Source organism: Notechis scutatus, chromosome Z, assembly GCF_049901735.1.
Source record: "Notechis scutatus isolate UNSWTSFEM ecotype Mainland chromosome Z, rNotScu1.2, whole genome shotgun sequence".
Lineage (NCBI taxonomy): Eukaryota > Metazoa > Chordata > Lepidosauria > Squamata > Elapidae > Notechis > Notechis scutatus.
The window spans coordinates 211,901-232,358 of NC_142025.1; the positions used below are offsets into that span (position 1 = coordinate 211,901).

Here is a 20,458-nt window from a genome sequence, read left to right on the forward strand (position 1 = left end):
GCTGTGAGGCCAAGGAGCCTTCCTTTCCCCCCGTCCATCCTGTCCGTCAGAAATTGAGGAATCTTATTCCCAATTCTCGGGCTTTCTTGGAGCGACTCGCAGAGAAAATAGTAGCGGAGCTGGTGGACCTTGTTTGGGGCAGCTCTTAATTTTGGCAGGGGGTGACTGGCGGGCAGGGGAGGTTTCCTCTTAGCCAGCTTTTTGGGGAGCCAATCGGGAGCAGAAAGAAAGGGAGTTGTTGGGTGATGCCAAGCAGATCCAGGTGCAGATCCTGCTTGGCCCGGGAGATACGACAGGCATCCTGTCTCGAATTCAGTGGAGAGAAATTGGGTCGATTGCGGAAAGAGTCTGTCCGTCAGTTGTTGGGGAGGATGCCTGGATTGTCTTGCTTCCTTAGGATGATCTTCATCAAATGCCGGTCATGTTGGGCTTAGCTTGAGAAACCAAACCGGGTTTCTCTGCTAGGTGCATTCCAGGCACAGGCCCGTTTTGCATCAATCCGTTGCACCCAAAAAAAAAAAAAAAAGATCACCGTGAACACATACCCACATCCGTAGAGGAGCATATACCTGCAGCATTGCCAGCGATGCGGCTGGCAGCTCTCCTGGCTGAGGATGCTGGGAGTTGTAGTGCCACGGCCTGTGGATTGGGAAGGCTGAAAAGGGAGGTGGGGGAAAACCCAGACTTGGCGGGATGGGACTCAAGGGAGTTTAACAAAAAAGGGGAAATCCGTGTTTTCAATTGTGGGTTGTTGTTTTTTTTTAGTGCAAAAAGATGAAAGTTGTTTTAAATTGAATTATTTGGGGTTTTTCATGCAAAAAAAAAAAAAAGGAAATTGTGTGTTTCAAATTAAATTGAGTTTTGTGGTTTTTAAATGCAAAAAGGTGAAAACTTAAGTTTTGGGTGGGATTTTAAATGTAAAAAAAAATTGTGCGTGTGTTAAACTCTGGATGTTTTGCTGAACATTTTAATGCAAAGAGTGTGGGCATGCCTGTAAACTGTAGGGGTTTTGTGAGTTTTTCTTTAAATGCCAAAACAGGAACGTTTAAAAGTTGGCTTTTAATGTTGTACACAACCTCTGTGTGTGTGTGTGTGTGTGTGTGTGTGTGTTTCACAGCTCTATAAATCTGTTCGATTAATAAGAATAAACTCCATTTCTTTTCCAACAAGGGAAAGTCCCCATTTCTTTGGCCATCCTAGAGACCGTATGGTGGGCACCAGGTCAGCCCAGGGTTGTGTGTGTGTATGTGTTTGATTTTTAAAAACCGGCTGTGCAGATCTTTTTGGGTGTCATTGTCAGAACAATGGAAGATGTTGAGCAAAGGCGGCAACAAGAGCATTCCAGGTAGACTTACGAAAGTTCTTTTAGTGACTGAAGTTACGACGGTGAAAAAAGTTTTTTCATACTTATGACCGTCGCAGGATCCCCATGGTCCCCTGATCGAAATCCAGAGGTGGGCGGGCTGCAGCTGAGCACAGGCCACAGGGCAGGGCAGGGACGGGTGGACAGGGCCAGCTGATCGTTGTCCGTATTGATTCGCTACAAGCGCCCGGAACTGGCCACAGCCCACCGCTGCTCGTATTCGTCCCAGTCGTAGTGTCCCGGTGTTACGTGATTCCTCTTCTGTGACCGTCTTGACAAGCAGGAAGCCAGATTCACTTGACCAGGTTTTACGACACAACTGCAGCAACTCACTTAACAACTATGGGAGAACGGTCGTAAAACAGAGCAAAACTCACTTCACAAATCTCTCGCTTGGCCACCGGGCACCGTTGCGGTTGTTAAGTTGAGGTATACCTTGGTCATTCAACAAACACACCATCAACATGCCGAGTTGTTTTTAAAAAAAACCCACATTTTTATTTTCATTGTCACAAATATTGAAACGTTTGTGCTGCGAGAACTGATGTCCCCACCCCCAAATTGGAGCCAAAAAAAACCCCCACCCACCCCCAAACATCTCTCCGTTCTCATGCGTACCAAAACACCATTGTGTTAATAATTCGTCACACAAACATACGCGGGACGATCCCGGTCACTAATCGAGTTTTTAAAAAAAGGGAAGAAAGAAAGAAAGAAAAGGAGAGAAAAAGTTCTCCGCTTTGCAACAAATCTTTTCTAATCCAAAGGAGAGCTCGCTAAAAAAGAAAGAGGACTCTGTCCGAAAAGGACCTATACTGAGAACCACAAATCCCATGGTGCTCCTGAGGTAAGGAGAGATTGGGGGGGGGGGGGGCTCACGAGGGACGGGAAGGAAAAAAAAGGGACCTTCTTTTCTAGGTGTGTACGTAGAGCGGAGGACAAGATCTTCCCCCAAACAAAGAGGTTGGAACAACCGGAAATTGTTACCCTACACAACCGCTGAATTCTTCACACCCGGGGGTCGGGGGAGTGGGGTGAAGCAGGTTTGGGGTGTCTGTATGTGCCCGGCCCCCCAGTTAGAAACACTGCATCGTTGTGCAGGACAACCCCACTTCAAAAACACACCTTCCAATTTCGGGTGTGGGAGGGGCGGGGGGGGGTGGGGATTATGCGTGTTTTGGGGGAGGGTGCCACGGCCGGCCTCGGCACCCCGGACGACCCACCTGTAAAGGCTGTTAGAAAACCAGGTGCTGCGGCTGCGAGGCTCCGGGTCTGATCCAAGGGCCAGGAGCGCCACTCCCCACGTCTAAAGGGTGTGTGGAAAAAGGCGGGGGTTTGGGGGTACAGTACAGGTTGGGGGGGGGGGTGTTCCCATGAAAGGCGGGAGGGGGCTTTCAGGACCCCAAAGAGGATCCTGCTCTTGCTGGCTTGCCCCCCCCCACACACCCACACCCAGTGCAGCTGTTTTCTAAGAGGTAGTTTTGAGAACCAATGACAGTGGAGGGTTGAGTGGTGTGGGGGGGAGGGGCTGCAGGGGGAGGAGCCACAGAACGGTGGGGAAAAAGGGGGCTGGAAGGGGAGGTCTCCCTGGGCTACTACAATGACATCGTGGGGAGGGGAGAAGGAGGGGTGTGTGTGTGTGTGTGTGTCCCGTCCCAAGGTTCAAGAAGGCGTGAAGGAGAAAGGGCAAATGTTCTGGAGAACTTGGTCCATCTGGGAGAAGAGATGGAGACGTCTCCCAGAAGATTTGTCCCCTTGAACCCTAAGCTATGGGGAACCCTTCCTTCCTCCCCCCCCCCCACCCCCTCCGATTCACGGGAACGAGCTGGTCCATCTTGGTTCTTGGCCTGACCCGCTGACCCAGCCCTCCCCCCCGCACCTCAAAAAAAAAAAAAAACCCCTTTTGAGGATGCGGGGAGCTCTTGGTGGCCAGGAGACCGAGGCACCAGGATGAACCAGCTCTGGGCCAGAAGCACCACCCAAGGGTGACCACCGCCCTCATCACAAAATCATGGGAGTTGGGGGTCGAATGACGCATTGGGAAGGAAAGACAAGCTGGGAGGAGAAGGAGCAGAACATGGAGAATGATGGTGTGGGTTGCATCTTCCAGAGCTTGAGATGGTCCCGGTGGAGGACGCCTTCAGGGCGCTGTGGAGGCGGGGAGGGGTCCTGCGGGAGCGGTGTGGCCCCGTCGGTTGGAGGAGGTGGTGGCGGCTGAGGCGGCGGAGGATCTGAGAAGAGACAGCAAAGAAATTAAGGTGGGCACCTGGAAAGAGAGCTCTGATCTTCAAGTCGGGTTCCTTAGAAGTTGCAAGAGATGATTGCGATGTCTGGCCTGGCTTTGATTCTGTCTTTCCACGTGGTAGGAAGACCTGCGGTCGGACTGACCCCGAGGCCTCTTACTCACCCTGTGGTCACAGGAGGCCAAGCCCAATATGAGGTGCAGCGAATCCTCGACTCGAGGTGGCACAGGAGGCAACCCCAATATTTAACCAAGTGGCAGGGCTACCCCTTATCGGAGGAATCCTGGGTAAAGAGTAGGGACGTCCAAGCCAATCGCCTCGTGGCAAGGCTCCATGCAGAAACTCCAACCAAGCCTGCAGGGGGTGTGTGGGTGGGGGTGGTGGGGTTCACAGCCCCAAGTCCTATACCTGCAATACTAATTCTTTTTGTGTTGTACAGGTCACCTTCAAGAAGTGAGGGGAGCCGAATGTCAACTCGTAAAACATCTCTATGGCTGTTTTAGAGTTGCCAACAGAAAGGGGTTTGAAAGAGCAGTGTGGGAGCTTGGAAATCGAAAGCGCATTCCATACTAGTTTTTCAGAGATAGTAACTAGGTGACTGAAGTTTCTACCATGCGAAAATCTAACTGGAGAGCATGATTGAAGTCTCTTGGCTATGGGGGTGTCTCATTTGGAGAATATGGATTATGATACACCCAGGGGGTGGGGGGAAATCGGGGTCAAGGGTGACAGTGAATTATGTGTCTCAGAGACGGCTACACATAGGCAGTGCTGGCATGTTAACTCCCAATAAATAAATCCTGTTTAGTTTTGGAAGTTTGGCTTGAGACTCATGATTTAGTTGGTGTAACTGCCGAAATCCTGACAGATGGGTTGGAACCAGTGGTGGGACGCTGCTGGCTCACACCGGTTCTAGCGAGCCGGTAGTGCTGGTAAGCAGTTGGCCCTGCCCCCGCCCCCTCCTCTGCTTTATTTCCTCGCTTGGGAGGTCAGCTGATTTGCAGAGTGGATTGCTGTGCCTCAGCCATTTTACTCCCCAGCGCTGAATACAAGGTCAGTTTTGAAGCTTGAAATCGGTGGTTTATGGAGACGCGCACAAAGCGCACTCTCCGAGAACCAGTAGTAAAAAAAGGATGAATCCCGCCCACTGGTTGGAAGCCACCTTTGAACATGAAGGTTTGCCCCTAAAAATGGGGACGGACCAAGGACCAATTGTTGAAGGCCTCCAACCAGAGATGGATGGATCAGAAGGTTCATTTGGGGAAGGGTGGACAACATCCATTGGATGGCTGGTAATATGCAAGAATGTGGAATTTCTTTATTATTATTATTTATACAGACCAAAAGTCAGCAACCTGTGGCTCTGGAGCCGCATGTGGCTCTTTCAATCCCTCTGCTACAGCTCCCTGTCACCTGTCGGCTCCACAATCGATAGGGCTTTCGGTTAGGACAGGGAGAGGAAAAAGGATGCCGCGCTAGGAGGAGACTCTATGGTGGGGGAACCGGACTTCCGGTTGGCTCCAGGATTGAATGGGAGGCTTCCGGTTAGGATCTTTGTGGCTCTTTTGAGTGTTTGCCAACCCGATTTAGACCATTTATTTGCCGGATCCCCAGCAACGCCCTTCAAAATGGAGTTGGTGGTTTGGGGATGGCCCGTCAGGAAGCCAGGGGAACTCTCTGCCACTAGATGGAAGATTTGTAAGAGGCTGACTTCAGTTAATAGCCAAGAGCTATTATCGGAGAGCAACAGGGCTGAAGATCAGACAACCGTTTGTCCACCATGCTAGTGGTCGTCCTCGACTTACGAGCCATAATCGAGCCCAACTTTTCTGCTGCTAAGTGAGACAAATGACTCAGATTGAGGATGGTCACCCTGTCCCGGGGTTCTCTTTTTGCGACTTCCTGACCAGCAAAGTCAACACGGAAGCCGGACTTGCTCAACGATCAGGTGACTCACTTAAACCACTGCAACGATTTGCATCACACTTAACGGATATGTCACTGAGCAATAAAAAGGTCGGGCTCAATTGTGATGGCTAAGTCGAGGACCCGCTGGAAATTTAAGCAATAAAAGGAAAGGAGGCCACTGAGAGTCGGGGTCGAAGAAGACGTGCTGAAGGAGAGTCAGGGGCCAATGGGGAAGACTTACACAAGCCATTTGGGGATGCCAGTTGTCCCCGGGACCCGACAATGTTTCCTGTCCCAGATGAAGGGATATTGGTGCTGCCGGCTGACGGGGTGTTGCTGGTTCCAGTTGGCATGATGCGGCCTGGCAGGGGCTGTCCAGGTATCAGGGAACCCTGTCCGAGGATTGGACCTGTAAGGGAGGAAGTAGTAGTGAGATGTTGGAGGAAGGCTATGATGGAGGGTGGTGGCCCTTGGAGCCGCCCTTGAACCTTTGGAACATCTCTCTGTTCATGTCTCCATCCACCCATCCATCCACCCACGCATCCCTCTTCTCGTCCTCTTCATTTACTTCTTCCTCCTCCATCTATATCTACCCATCTATCCTCTGGTCTTCTTCATCCATTTTCTTCTCCTCCCCATCCATCCAGCCATCTTTTGGTCTTCTTCATGCATTTTCTCCTCCCCATCCATCCATCTACCCATAGCTCTTTCCCTCCATTTTCTGATCCTCTTCATCCATTTTCCCCCTCCTCCTTCCTCTCTCCATCCCATCAGCATCCTGGCCCCCATCGGATGAGACAGGAACACAAAATGGAACCTCCTAAATAACACACAATATCGCACCCTTAAGGGCCACCTGAGTATGATGGTTCAGGTCTATTCCAGCCAACTCTATGATTCTGTGAGCAAGTCAGGACGGAAGGGCCAGGTCCTTCAAACTTCTGACCATGCTCTCCAGGAGCCAGGATAACATCTCACTGGTTCCTTCCAACTCTATGATTCCGTGAGCAAGTCAGGACGGAAGGGCCAGGTCCTCTGGGCTTCTGATCATACTCTCCAGAAATCTTCAGAAGACCCCCATGGTCCATCCCAACTTTACGATTCTGTGAGGAAGTCAGGACCGAAGGGACGGGTCCTCCAGCTTCCAACCATCCAGGAATCATGAGAGTTATGATGCATCGTCTTGAGAAGAACATCTCAAGTCAGATATATGGCCCATGGCTTCTAAGTCTTGTGAAAGAGAAGAATGCCTGAAAGCTCATGTTCAGGGTTGGCCTGGTCAAACCCTCACCAGAAGAAGCTCTTTTGGGGGGTGCCCATCTCATGTGGCTCCTCCAGCCCAGGAAGCCTACCATAAATTTGTTAAGTCTTCCTGAGATAATCCAAGTTAAGTAGATGAGGTAGACCGAGCAAAGCAAACTTGAGTTACTGACTGCCAATTCGAACACTCACTAAAAACCTGTTAGTGGGGCAGTTTTATTAGTATCCCATTAGCAATCTATAAGTATCCCATTAGTAACATATAAGTATCCTATTAACACTATTTATTTTCCCCATTAAGAAAAAAAGGACGTAAAGTCACAAATGTTGGCTGGTGTCTAGGAGATGCGTCAGCAAAAATTCCAACGTGACGGACTTTACTCGATCTGAAACTGCTGGGGATGGGATCTACACCATACCACCATACCATCCTGGGATTCTTGTCCTTTCGGGGGGAGGAAGGAGAGAGGAAAGAGACTACAAAACCCAGCAAATTAATTTCAGAGCTGGTGTGTACAAGTTCAGCAGTGGCTGCACCGCTTAGTAAGAACTTAGTAAATTCTAAAGCTTTCTTTCCTTTCAAATATCTCTGCCTCCCCCTTCTTAATCCATCCTCACAATGTTCTGTAGGAACATTTGCGTACCCCAAAGTCTCCCTGCTCAAGGCAAAGGGCCACCTATCCACCTCTCTATCCACCCATCTTTCCATCCTCCCTTTCACCCATTTTCATCCATCTCTCTATCCATCCATTCCCCACCGCCCATTATCATCTCCCTCCCTCCCTTTCCATCCATCTCTCTCCATTCCCAGTCCTTTGGCATCTCCATCCATCTCTCCATCCAAAGCCTTGGCAACTAAAGCACCAATCAAACTACTGGATTGAAGTGGAGAGAGAAAGAGAGGGAGGAAGAGAAAGAGAAAGGGAAGAGGAAATGGAGGGAGAGGGAAAGAGAGGAAAGACAGAGAAAAATAGGGGGAGAGAGAGGGGGGGAGAAAGGAGAAGAAAGGGGGGTGAGATGGGAAAGAGGAGAGAGGAGAGAGAGGAAGAAATAAATAGCGGAGAGAAGAGAGAGCGGAGAGAGGAGAGAGAGAGAGTGGAGAAAGGAGGGTGGGGGAGGGAAATGCTTTTTAACATGCCGGCTGGGGGATTCTGGGAGTTGAAGAACTCCCCTCTTAAAGCTTCCTGGCTGGGGGATTTTGGGAGTTGGAGTCTGCCCATCCCCATGTGGTGGAGGCTGCGAAAAACCCTGCCCCCCCCATAGTCCTTGTCTTACAACGGTCCATTTAGTGACCGTTCGAAGTTAAAACAGCACATAGTTTTCAGACTTTAGAACTGTTGGTCACCCAGACAACATTGGCAACCGCCTCGTAATTTACGACAGTCGCGGTGTACTGGGGGTGAGTGTGTGGTGTGTGTCACGCGATCCCCTTTTTACGACCTACGGACCAACCACATTACTGACTTAACAATGGCAGGGATTTTTCACTTAACAACGGGGACAAGAAACTCCTTGAAGAAAAGATCTCCCGAAATGCAGCCACTCCATCACGGTTGTTAAGCCGAGGGAGGCCTATCGTTCAGCCGCGCCTTTTGAAAAAATGCTTTTAAAGCCATTGGCGAGGAGGGAAAAAAATCTTATTTTTAAAATTTTTTTCCTGCTGCTCTACTTTTGCAGGGAACGGCACACAACATTACAATGCCTTTTAAAAGCCTTTTTATGTGTGTGTGTGTGTGTGTGTATGTATATATATATATATTTATTTTCGGGTTGCAAAACGCTGACCTGCAAAAACTCTCCATCACAGGTTGGGGGAGGGGGAAAGTGGCTTCCTGCTAACCAGGATTTCCCCACAGTAACCGAGATTCAGAGACACAGAGTGACAGATAGGGAGAGAAGAGACAGTCAGCCAGCGAGAGAGAAGAGACACACAGAGAGAAAGACAGTCAGAGGCAAGAGACTGTGTGCGGGGAGAACTTTGGTGGAGGAGAAAGACAGGAGCCAGAGACAAGAGACACAGGGAGGGAGAGACAGAGAGAAGAAACAGAGAGAGACAGTCAGGGACAAGAGACACGGGGGAAGGGCGGGAAGGACATTTGCTGGAGGAGAAAGAGGAGAAGATGGGCGGATGGAGGAGAAAGGCGGAACAGCTGGAGCAGAATAAACAGGGGAAGCGTGACCTACATACAGGAAGGGAGGCTGAAAGGAACACACACACACACACACACAAATGCACAGCCGAGCACAAATGGCAGCTGTTTGGGTTGGGGAGGTGGGCTGGGGGAAGTGAGGCATGGTTCATTAGACAGGAGGCTGCTGGCGGAGATGCCTTTGGTTGGCTTTTCTTCCGTCCTGCCCGTCTCCCTTCTTCCTTCCCTTCCTCCCCCCATATATCTCCTTCCTTCCATCCACCCATCCCCCACACCTACTTCGTTTCATACTTCCTTCCTTCCTTCTTTCCTCCATCTCCTCATATCTCCTTCCTTCCATCCCTCATGCCTACTTCCTTCTTTCCTCCATCTCCTCATATCTCCTTCCTTCCTTCCATCCATCCTTCATTCATCTCCTGCCTTATTTTTTCTTTCCATTCATCCTTTCCCATATCTCCTTCCTTCTTTTTCTCTTCCACTCATTCCTGTATATCTTCCTTCCTTCCTTTCATCCCTCTATACTTCATCCATCTCCTGCCTTTTTCCTTCCATTCCTCCTTTTCCCACACCTATTTTTCCATTCACCCTTTCCCACATATCTCTTTCCTTCTTCCTTATTTCTCTTCCATTCGTCCTTCCCCTCGTATATATATCTTCCTTCCATCCATCTGCCTTCTTTTTTCCCTTCCATGCCTCCTTTCCCACATATCTCCTTTCCTTTTTCTTTTCCATTCATGCTTCTCCCACATATCTTCCTTCTTTCCTTCTTCCCTCCCTCCTTCACTCCGGGAATGTCCTCTCAGAATGTGCTAATCCTGCTCTGGGGTTGAAACCTGTTTTCCCCGCCAAGGGATTTTTAAAAAAACCTTTCTTGCTTTCCAGAGTTTGAAAAGCCCATTTTCGCACCCTCTGGGTATCCCCAAATAAGTTTCCAAGAAGCTTTGGAGCAAAGCTTTGATAGGGAGGTGCCACCAAGCGCTGAGGGCCCCTGGCGTTAACAAAACGGAGGAGGACGAGGAGGAAACGCCGCCGATTGCAATCCACCATTCCTCTTGCGCTCCTAACACAACACAGGGGTTGTTATATGCTGATGATGTTCCCTAGTTGGGTCATGAGACGTCTGCAAGGAAACCACCAAGCTTAGAGAGCTCCAAGGGCCCCACAGTTTCTTTCTTTCTTTCTTTCTTTCTTTCTTTCTTTCTTTCTTTCTTTCTTTCTTTCTTTCTCTCTCTCTCTCTCTCTCTCTCCTTTCTTTCTCTTTCCTTCCTTCTTTCACTTCCCTTTTCTTCTTCCTCCTCCTCCTTCCTTCTAGCACTAATGACGTTCCCTAGTTGGGCCATGAAACGTCTGCAAGGAAATTCACCCAGGGGAAACCCACCCCCCAAAGGAGGGGAAAGGATGCTACCAGGAGATTGAGTCTCCTCCCATTTATAGTCACACTTACGTACAGTTCAAAAAGGCAACGAAAAGGGTGGCACATCCCCTCTAGTTACCAATACTCAGAGAAGCAAGGATTAACCCCAGACAAACAATCAAGGAGAAAAACAATTCTCTTCTAATCAAGCAACTATCAAGGGGAATAAAAAAAATATATACTCCTCCTCCTGGCACTGATGACGCTACCTAGTTGGGTCGTGAAATGTCTACAAGCTCAGAAAGCCCTAGGGCCCTCGCCATCCTCTTACTTATGACCATTGCTGCGTTCCCCATGGTCCCATGACCCAAACTGGCCACGACGGACCGCACAACCACAGGGATTCGCTGAACCCCACCGTGGAAAAGGAAGGGCTGCACAAACCAGGCGCGCATCTGCTCAAACTGCCGCCTCCCAAAGTTGGTCGCAAGGCGAGGACTACCTATTATTTACAGGTGAGGGCCTCCAGGACTTCATCAGACTTGGGCTTCCTTATCTCCTGGTCAGGATTTTGGGCCAGCCCCAGAACGACTCTCACACTTTCTCTGATCGCTGAAACCCACGCTTCGGCGGCCAGTGCCGACCGACGGTGTCACTCACCGGGTTGAGGAGGGTGAGGCGGGGGCATCGGGAGGTGCATCATGGGGTAAGGGGGAGGCTGCTGGTGAGATGACAAGGCTGTCCCCAGTGGGTTCATGCCCGGACCGCCGGCGTGCTGGTGCGACTGTTGGACATTCTGGCTCTGCTGTTGCTGCTGCTGCTGCTGCTGTTCTAATTGTTGCCGGGCTCGGAGTTCGGCATATTTCAGCTGCTCCATGTGGAAGTTTTGACGCTCGGTGAGCAGCTGTTGCCTTTGCTGCTCCAGCTAAGGGGGGGAATCGAGACAAAGGGGGAAAAGTCATAAACCGATTGTTAAGATTCCGGCAGTTGCCCTAATTAAACCATGAGCCTCGAGCCAAGCTTCAAAAACTTCCAACGGATTTATTAGGAGCGAACATGTCGGCATGACCTGTGTGAAGCCGATTCTGAGACACATCATTCACTGTCACCCTTGAGCCTGGTTTCCCCCCACCCCGCTGGGCGTATCATAATTCATATTCTCCAACGAAGCATGTTCCCCAATTAGTGATTTGCAGGTGGCAGAAACCCTGGTCGATTAGTTACAATCTTTATTTTTTATTTTTTAATAAAGTTTTATTTGGGTTTTCCCAAAACATACCTACCGGGGTGTAGCAGACTCTGAGACACCATAATTCATTGTCACCCTTGACCCTGGTTTCCCCCACCCCACCCCCTAATTCATATCCTCCAATGGGACACATCCATAGCCCAGAGTCATCAATCAGGCTCTCCAGTTAGAATTTTGTGTGGCAGAAACTTCGGTCACCTAGAAACTATCTTTGAAAACATTTGTGGAATGCAAGCTGCCCACTGCTTCCGCCTCCCTTTCGGTTGGCAACTCTAAAAGACCACAGAAATATTTTATGAGTTGACAGTGGATTTTGCCCTGTTTGCCCCGCTTTCTGGTAGGCTGTTGTTAAGTGAAGCGCCGGGGCTGTTCATTGAGGAATATGGTTGTTGAGGGAATCAGGCTTCCCCAAGGTCGCAAATGAGGATCATGTGATTCCCAGGAAAATAGCGACCGTTGTAAATCCGTGGCAGTTACCAAATGTCCAAATGTTGAGGACAGGTTAGCCCTTGCCTTACGACCAGAATTGAGCCCATCATTACTGTTGCTAAACGAGACAGTTCTTCCAAGTGAAGTAAAAGGTGAGTGAAGTGTTCATACCACCTTATAAGGCCTTGGTAAGGCCATACTTGGAATCCTGAATCCAGTTTTGGTCGCCACGATGTAAGAAAAGAGGTTGAGACTCTGGAAGGAGTGCAGAGAAGAGCAACCAAGAGGATTAGGGGGCTGGAGGCCGAAACAAAGGAAGAACTGCTGCAGGAACTGTGTATGGACTAAGGGAGTATGGACTAAGAGAAGGACTAAGGGAGACATGATAGCAGTCTTCCAAGATCTCAAAGAAGAGGGAATCAAGCTATTCTCCAAAGCACCTGAGGGCAGGACAAGAAGCAATGGGTGGAAACTAATCCAGGAGAGAAGCAACTTAGAATTAAGGAGAAACTTCCTGACAGTGAGAACAATTAACCAGTGGAACTGCTTGCCACTAGAAGTTGTGAATGCTCCAACACTGGAAGTTTTTAAGAAGATATGGTAGTGTAGGGTTTCCTGCCTAGGCAGGAGGTTGGACTAGAAGACCTCCAAGGTCCCTTCCAACTCTGTTACTCCTATTCTATTCTATTCTATTCTATTCTATTCTATTCTATTCTATTCTGTTCTGTTCTGTTCTGTTCTGTTCTGTTCTGTTCTGTTCTAGTCTAGTCTATCTTTCCCTCTGAATCTTAACAAAAAGGGAGGGGAGAAGAAAATGGTTTTTTAAAAAACCCAACGGGTTCCTAAATTCTGATCATGCCTCTGTGAGAAAAATAGTAATAATAATAATGAAAAGAGATCGAATCGTCCGTCTCTGAAACGGGGACCAATGGAATTTCTCCACCTGTCAACTTCCCATTCGGATGGCGCATTGCCGAGGGAAATCCTATTCACACCTCCCCACTGTAGAACGGGGCGTGTCGCTTTTGCGTGGGCGAGCGAGCGAAGTATTCACAGGGCACAGCGGTGCAAAATAAATAAATAACACGGGGAAATTAAAAGCAACTCAGCCGCCACGGGGGGGCCATCGGTTCTGCAGTAATGCAGCCCAACACCTCTTGTGTGAGATTTTTTTTTTTTTAAATACAACCCTGAACTTCGATCTCTCCTGGGCTAAAAAAAAACTGTTACGCTGAATCGGTTATGTACAAAATTTCATCTCTACTCCTTTTGCAAAGATGAAAAAAAAGGCCAATTTGATGTCGACTGGAACGCTTCCCGCCCCGAGAAGAATAACAACAACAACAACAAAAACCAACATTTTTTTGCAACAGGAAAGGTTTATTTTGCAAGGAAAATTGAGGTGTTTGTTTTTATTTCTCCCTCCCCCCTGTTTTTTTTTTTTTTTGGAAAGCTTGGGGAATCCATGCAGCGAGAAGAGCTGCTTACTGCAAGTAATTTTCTTAAAGGGGGGGAGAGGGGGAGAAAGAGAATCAATGGAGAAGCTGCCTTCGCCCCTAGCAACCGGTCCTTTCCTTATCTGCCAATCAGCGGAGGGTGGGGGGAGTCACACAAAGGCTATTCCGGGAAAGGAAATCGGGAAAACCGGCGGAGATAAAGAGCCGGAAGAATGTGCCAGGGGTTCACACAAAGTGGGGAAGGGGGATATGCCCCATTTTGTGTGGTTTGCCTGCAGGGGGAAACGGCAGGGGCTTCGACTCCCCCTCCCCCAGGGGATCAAAGGTCAGGAAGAGAACAAGCCTGAAACTTTTTCCCCCGAGGAGGAGGAGGGGTCTGGAACAGGGAGTGGGGGAAGAAATAAACTTGGGGGGGGAAGGGTCTGGGTTATTGTGGCAGGTCAGATGCCAAGACAAGAATGGTTGAATGGAGCGTGACTCCGCCGATGGATGGGGTGGGTGGAAGGACTTCAGGGATGGACCATGGTGTTGTGGTCCACCAGCGGGACAGTGGCAGACTCGGACAGTGAGGAGGTGGTGGAGGAACATGGGCCAGTCCTGGAGTCTGGGGAGGGCTCTGCGTTGGGGCAGATATGGGGCCAGGGCCCTCTGACAGTTATCAGCTGCCTTCTGAGTCAGAGATAAGTGGGGAAGAAGAACAGCCGGAGCCTGTTCCCAATGTGCACATGCGCAGAGCTGCCAGGAGAAGGGAACAGTTAAGAAACAAGGGTCAACTCAGGAGTAAAGCCACAGGTGGACGATGAATGGCCCCTCCCAGAGGGAATAAAGGGGAGCAAAAGGGGAGTGGGGTTGGCAGGGGACAAGTAGTTCAAGTCATTCGGGTGAAGATCTGTTCCTGACTTCTTGCCAAACAATTGCTGCTACAGCGTGGCGTTTGGAAGCTATCAGCCTGGCAACTCTCCAAGCCTGATAAAGGCCTGTAGTTGTGAAATCTCATGAAAGACTGTTGTCTGGGACTTTGGAATTCACTTTATAACCTAAATAAAAGGGGTTTTATTGAGACGAGGAGTCTGCTTCATGATCTTGGGAAATTTAGGTCAGAACACATGGAGCGTTAGGGGAGACTCCCAAGGATTGACCATGGGGTGTCTTGAGGAACTCCAAAGATTGACTTTGGAGTGACTAGATGGATTCCATGGGTTGACTAAGGGGAACCCAAAGGGACGATGAATTTACCAAGAGCTGCTTAGAACAACTCCCATTTTCCAACCACAGGATATCCAGAAAGATTAGGGGTATTGATTGCGGTGTGTCCGGAGGGACGGCACGAATTGAATCCGGGGTGCCCAGAGAAAGAGATTGTGTGGAGGGTCCATGACATGGCACAGATTCATTCGCCGGCCCCAACTGGGAAAAGAATTAGTACATGAACGGGACGAACGTCGGTGTCTGTAGGAGAAGCTGGACATGAAGTCGTGAAAAGAGGCAGCAGCTTAGAAGTCTTACGTAGTCGCAAGCAAATTAAGTCCAGCCTCCCTTGGATTTGGTTGACTCACAGCTTAAAACTCCTACTACCTAATTTCCCTGAAAATACGATCTACCCTGAAAATAAGTCCTAGCTTGATTTCCCCCCCACACACATACACCCAATATAAGCCCTACACCCCAAAATAAACCCTAATTAGAGCATTTGCACCAAGACAAATTCCTTGAGTGTCCAATCAAACTTGGCCAATAAAGAATTCTATCCTATCCTATCATATCCTATCCTATCCTAATTCTATTCAGACCCCCACCTGCTCCAGGGGGGGGAAGGGGGGGGCAAGGTGCACAGGTAAAAATTAAGCCAGGGTGGGGATGGGGTGGTGGTGGAGCTGCCCTACTTACCAGGCCTTGCACACCCCAACATCTGCCTTGCTGGCCCACATCTTCTGCGTCCACTTATTGCCACTTGCGCGTGTCGCCCCCGGCCTCTGTTCTGTTGTGAGAGGTCTTCAGAAAAGGTCCCTGCAGCTAAGAAGCGGGCTCTGGACTGATGCCTGCGGCATTCCCCTGGCCTTGTTTCACGGTCAGAGGCCTTCCTAAAAGGCCCCTGGAGCTCGGTTATCGGCTGCAGAGGGGGCTTCCCGGAAGGGGGGCGCTGCGCACATCAATCTGGAGCCCGTCTCTCAGCTGCACAGGCCTTTCCAGAAGGTCTCTGACAGCGAACCAGAGGCGGGGTGGTGTGTGTGTGTGTGTGTGTGTGTGTGTGTGTGAAGCGCGTGCAAGCAGCCAAAGAAGTAGTGGGCCGGCAAGGCAAAGCAGATGTCGGGGTGTGCGAGATCTGATAAGTAGGGCAGCTCCATCACCACCCTATCCCCATCCTAGCTTAATTTTTAACCCGTGCGCCTCATCCCACCCCCTACACCCGAGTGGGTGGGGCCTTTATTAGGGCTTATTTGGGAGGGGGTGTAGGGCTTATATTGGGTGCACATGTAAAAAAAATCAAGTTGGACTTACTAGGTCATATTTTCAGGGAAACTCGGTAGTAGGAGTTAAGGTATGAGTCAACCATATGTGTATGTATGTATGTATGTATATATGTTTATATAAGATAGATATAGATAGATAGGGGGAGGAAGGGAGAGAGACCGGGTCTTATTTTTGGGGGAAACACGGGTAGCAGGTGCTGTTTGCAGAGAAGATTCTCCCCTGGCTAGGCTTTTCAGCAATCCATCACTTTAGTTGAAAGATTCCTGCATATACAATCCATCACTTTAATTGGATCTGCATGTGTGCAGCTGGTCTTGGTTTTTGCCAGCCCTCCATGTGGAGGAGGGTCTTCCCAATTTCTCTGGTGGGGGACCAGCGTTCCCCCCCCCCCTATTTTAGTGGGTGGAAAATAGGTCTCTATTTCTCTGCCTGGTGCACAGGCAAGTCATGCAATAAAGCACCACCTGTCTGGCTTGGCAGATTGGGCTTAGCCCCGGGGGGAACCCTCTCTCACTGTACCCTATTTTGGGAGGGTTCCCTAACCTTGGACCACTGCCAGCGATGCTGCTGTTGAGGAGAAGGGGCAGACATGTGGAAATGCCAATTGTTGAGAAGGCTGACAGATCCACTCTTTTTCTTAAGATTGCACGCACAAATATGGGCCCCTCCATAGAGAGGAGAGATCCCCGCTACAACAGAAGTATGAAATCCATGGGGCAGGACAAACTCAGCACCCCTCTTAGCAATGGTGCTCTAGGGAACAATTTGGGCCTGGAAGTCGAATCTTTTTTCTTTTCTATGAGGTTTATTATTTGGGGGTGGGGGGTGGGGGGAAATCAAAGGAATTTCCCAGAGGAAACTCACAACCAGAAAGGTGAGGAAAATAAACTGACCAACAAACCAATGAATAAGATGACAACCGTTGGTATGCGTTGAAGTGAATGAAATCAAGAAAATTTGGAAATTAGGGGGCGGGGATAGGAGGAGGGAGAAGAATCGGCAGCCCTCAACTTACAACTGTTTGTTTAGCAACCTTTCAAACTTATAATGGCACTGAAAAAGAATGACCTGGGACCGTTTCTCGCACTTAATCATCTTCTTCTTTTAATGACCCCATAATCCCTTGCTGGGTGGAGTCTGGGCAACTGAATGGAGCTGAGTGTTTACTGGCCGGAAGCCCTTCCTGTCGCCAGTGCAGAATTTTGTTCAGCAGATACATTCTCATCGTGCCCAGAAAGATCTGCCTCTACCTAGGATCGAACTCACAGCCCCGATGGCAAGGCGAGAACTCAACCTATAGGCCACCGCACCATTCATTTCTCACACTTAATGATCGTTGCAAATTCTTCATGCTCTCATGATTAAAATTCAGAGGGTTGGCAACTGGCTCGTATTTATGATGGTGGCAGTGTCCCAGGATCAAGAGATTTCCTTTTGCGATCTTTTGAAGGGAAGCCAAGATTCACTTTACAACCATGTTACTAACAACTGCGGCGAGAATGGTCTTGCAATGGTGTGGACCTCACTAGACCACCGTCTTGCTTAGCAACACAAATCTGGGGCTCCACTATGCTCATAAATCGAGTCGTACCTGTGTATCGGAGACGTTTACTGCCCAGAGTTAATTATAAAAACGAGAAGGTGGGATATAAATAAATCCACAGTAGAGAAAGTAAATCTGGAGAAACTTTTGAGCTGGCAGAAAAACAGGTTCCGAGACATGCATGAATGGAAACTGGAATTTAATCTTACCGCCTCTTTCTCTCGATCCATGATTGTTTCCAGCTCTTCAAAATGACGAAGTTTGATCTCTAGTTTTTTCATTTGCGTTTCCACCAGGAGAGCTACCAGAGATTTGATCTTCCGTTCCTCGACGGCGGCCAGATGCTGAGGAAGAACAGAACATTGTTTATTGGGAGGCCAAACCAGCAATGTGGGTGTTTTATTTTTGTTGTTGATCTGGATAGTATTCCTGCCCCCCCCCCCCAGCTCTTGAAAACATTTTATCTTTTTATTTTGTGCTGGTAAGCATCTGTCTGGCTTCTGCAATTCTTGCAGAATTTGCTTTCAATGAGACGGAAAGGGTTAAAGATAAACTTGTCGAGGTTGCTGTACGGCGCCTGAATTTTGAGGTGATCGACAGCACAGCTGTGGGATCTGCCTGGCAACCATTTAAGGCTGAGATTTTTTGGGGTGGTGGTGGTGGTGGTAAATGAAGGCACTGTTCTATCCTTCCTTGACAGTATGAAGATGAAGTAATCATCTCAAAGCGGCTTAATAATTCAAGTCTCAAAACGCCATGAGCAGCTTTAAGATGACACTGGCGACCACAACGGGACATATGAGATTGCCAATGGGGAAATGATTTCATTTATTAGAATGATTCCCCAAAAATGGGGATTTTGGAAGGTAATGTCTGGGGAAAAGATTGAGTGAGATGGTTTCCCCACCCAGGGTGTGATTGGGAAGGACGTTGCACTGGTGTGACAGAGTTTATTGGGGTAAACCTGGATCATCTTGGATCCAGTTGTGGGATTCAGCTGGTGTAACAACCGGTTCGGTGAGCATGGGCTACCGGTTACTAACAACTGCTTTGCCCGAACTGGTCCATACCAGCTGAATCCCACCCCTGCTTGGATCCCAGATATAAAAGCAAAGCGTGCAAAAGGAATTAGCACCTTACAACAGTTTGTTTAGTGACTGTTCAAAGTGAGCCAGCCGTGTGCAGCAGCAGCCAAAAAAGCTAATGCAATCCTGTTGCATTAACAGAGGGATACAATCAAGATCAAATGAGGTACTAATACCACTCTATAAAGCCCTAGTAAGACCACACCTAGAGTACTGCATCCAGTTTTGGTCCCCACATTATAGAAAAGAGGTTGAGACTCAAGAAAAAGTATAGAGAAGAGCAACCAGGATGATTAGGGGACTGGAGACTAAAAGATATGAAGAACGGTTACAGGAACTGGGCCTGGCTAGTCTAGTGAAGAGAAGGACCAGGGGAGACATTATATGTTCCAATATTTGAGGAGCTGTCACAGAGAGGAGGAGGGTCAAGCTATTTCCCAAGGCACCCAAAGGCCAGACAAGGAATAATGGATGGAAACCAAACAAGGAGAGATTCAACCTGGAAATAAGGAGAAACTTTCTGACAGTGAGAACAATCAACCCATGGAACAGACGTTGTCCTCGGAAGTTGTGGGAGCGCCATCACTTGAGGCTTTCAAGAAGAGCCTGGGCTGCCCTCTGTCAGAAATGGTGTAGGGTCTCCCGCTTGGGCAGAGGGTTGGACTAGATGACCTACAAGGTCCCTTCCAACTCTGTTATCTGTTAGAACGGTATTGGAAAAAAGGGACTTATGACAGTTACGTTGCAGCATCCCCATGGTCAGGTGATGCAAATTCAAACCCTTGGCAACTGCCTCGTATTTATGATCGTTGCATGTCCTGGGATCTCCTCTTACGACCTTCTCACAAGCAAAGTCAATGAGGGGAGGAGCCAGATTTGACTTTACAGCCGTGTTGCTAACTTAACAACTGCAGCGATTCGCTTTTAGCAATTCTGGCAAAGACGATCGTCAAACCTGAACACATGTCTCGCTTAGCAAGAGAAATTTTGGGGCTGAATTATGGTCGTCAGTCAAGGACTTAACTGCATTTTCAGAGAAAGCAAATAGGAGATGGATTGTTAAGACTTTTTTAAGAGTTAAGAGATTTGTTATCAGCTCCAGAGGCCTTCAGGAAAGCCTTGCCGGTTGCTGAAGAAATGGGCCAGCAAGGCAGGTGTCGGGGTGTGCGAGACCTGTCTACACCTGTCCAAAGGTAAGTAGTAGGGCAGCTCTGCCCCATACCCACCCTAGCTTAACGTTTACCCGTCCACTCTGGAGCGGGCAGGATAGTAATTAGGGCTTTTTTTTTGGGGGAAATAGGGCTTATATTGGGCGCACATCTAAAAATCAACCTAGGACTTACTTTCAGGGTAGGTCCTATTTTTGAGGAAGCAGGGTATCTGCATTATGGGTAGTCCTCGACTTACAACCATTCACAGTTACAAACAGCCCTGAAAAAAGCGACTTACAATGGTTTTCACAGTTGCAACCGCTGCTGCCTCAAAACTCAGCTGCTTGGCACATGACTCAGATTTATGACGGTGGCGGTGTTCCCCCAGAAGTCAGATGATTTCCCTTTGGCAAACGAAGCCAAAGAGGAAGCAAGAATCATGTAACAACCGTGTGATTAACCTAGTAAGCGCAGTGATTCAACTTAACAACCAAGGAGCAATGAGGAAGGAAAGGAGACAAGAAAGGGAAGAAAGAGAGAGAGAGAAAAAAGAAAGGGAGTGAAAGAGAACGGAAGAGGAGGGAAGGAAGAATGAAGGAAGCAGAGAGGGAGGGAACAAAGAAAAAAAAAGAAGGATGGAATGAAACAGAAAGAAAGGAAGAGAAAGTAAGGAAGAGAGGAGGGGAGGAAGAAAGAAATAAGGAAGGAAAAAAGGGGAGGGAAGGATGGAAAAATGGAGAGAAGGAAGAAAAAAGGAAAGAAAGGAAGGAAAGTAGAAAAGGAAGAAGGAAAGA

General features: G+C 48.8%; 1 protein-coding gene across 1 annotated transcript in view; it reads right to left on the minus strand.

Moving 5' to 3' along the window:
* Positions 1 to 3,357: 3,357 nt before the first annotated feature.
* The window catches only part of SMARCC1 (SWI/SNF related BAF chromatin remodeling complex subunit C1), a 73,488-nt gene continuing 56,387 nt past the window's right edge, over positions 3,358 to 20,458 (minus strand). The window contains 5 exon segments of the mRNA XM_087945998.1: positions 3,358 to 3,541; positions 3,544 to 3,594; positions 5,756 to 5,923; positions 10,939 to 11,203; positions 17,638 to 17,772. Of these exon segments, the coding sequence (XP_087802124.1) occupies positions 3,504 to 3,541; positions 3,544 to 3,594; positions 5,756 to 5,923; positions 10,939 to 11,203; positions 17,638 to 17,772 (657 nt within the window). The 3' untranslated portion in view covers positions 3,358 to 3,503.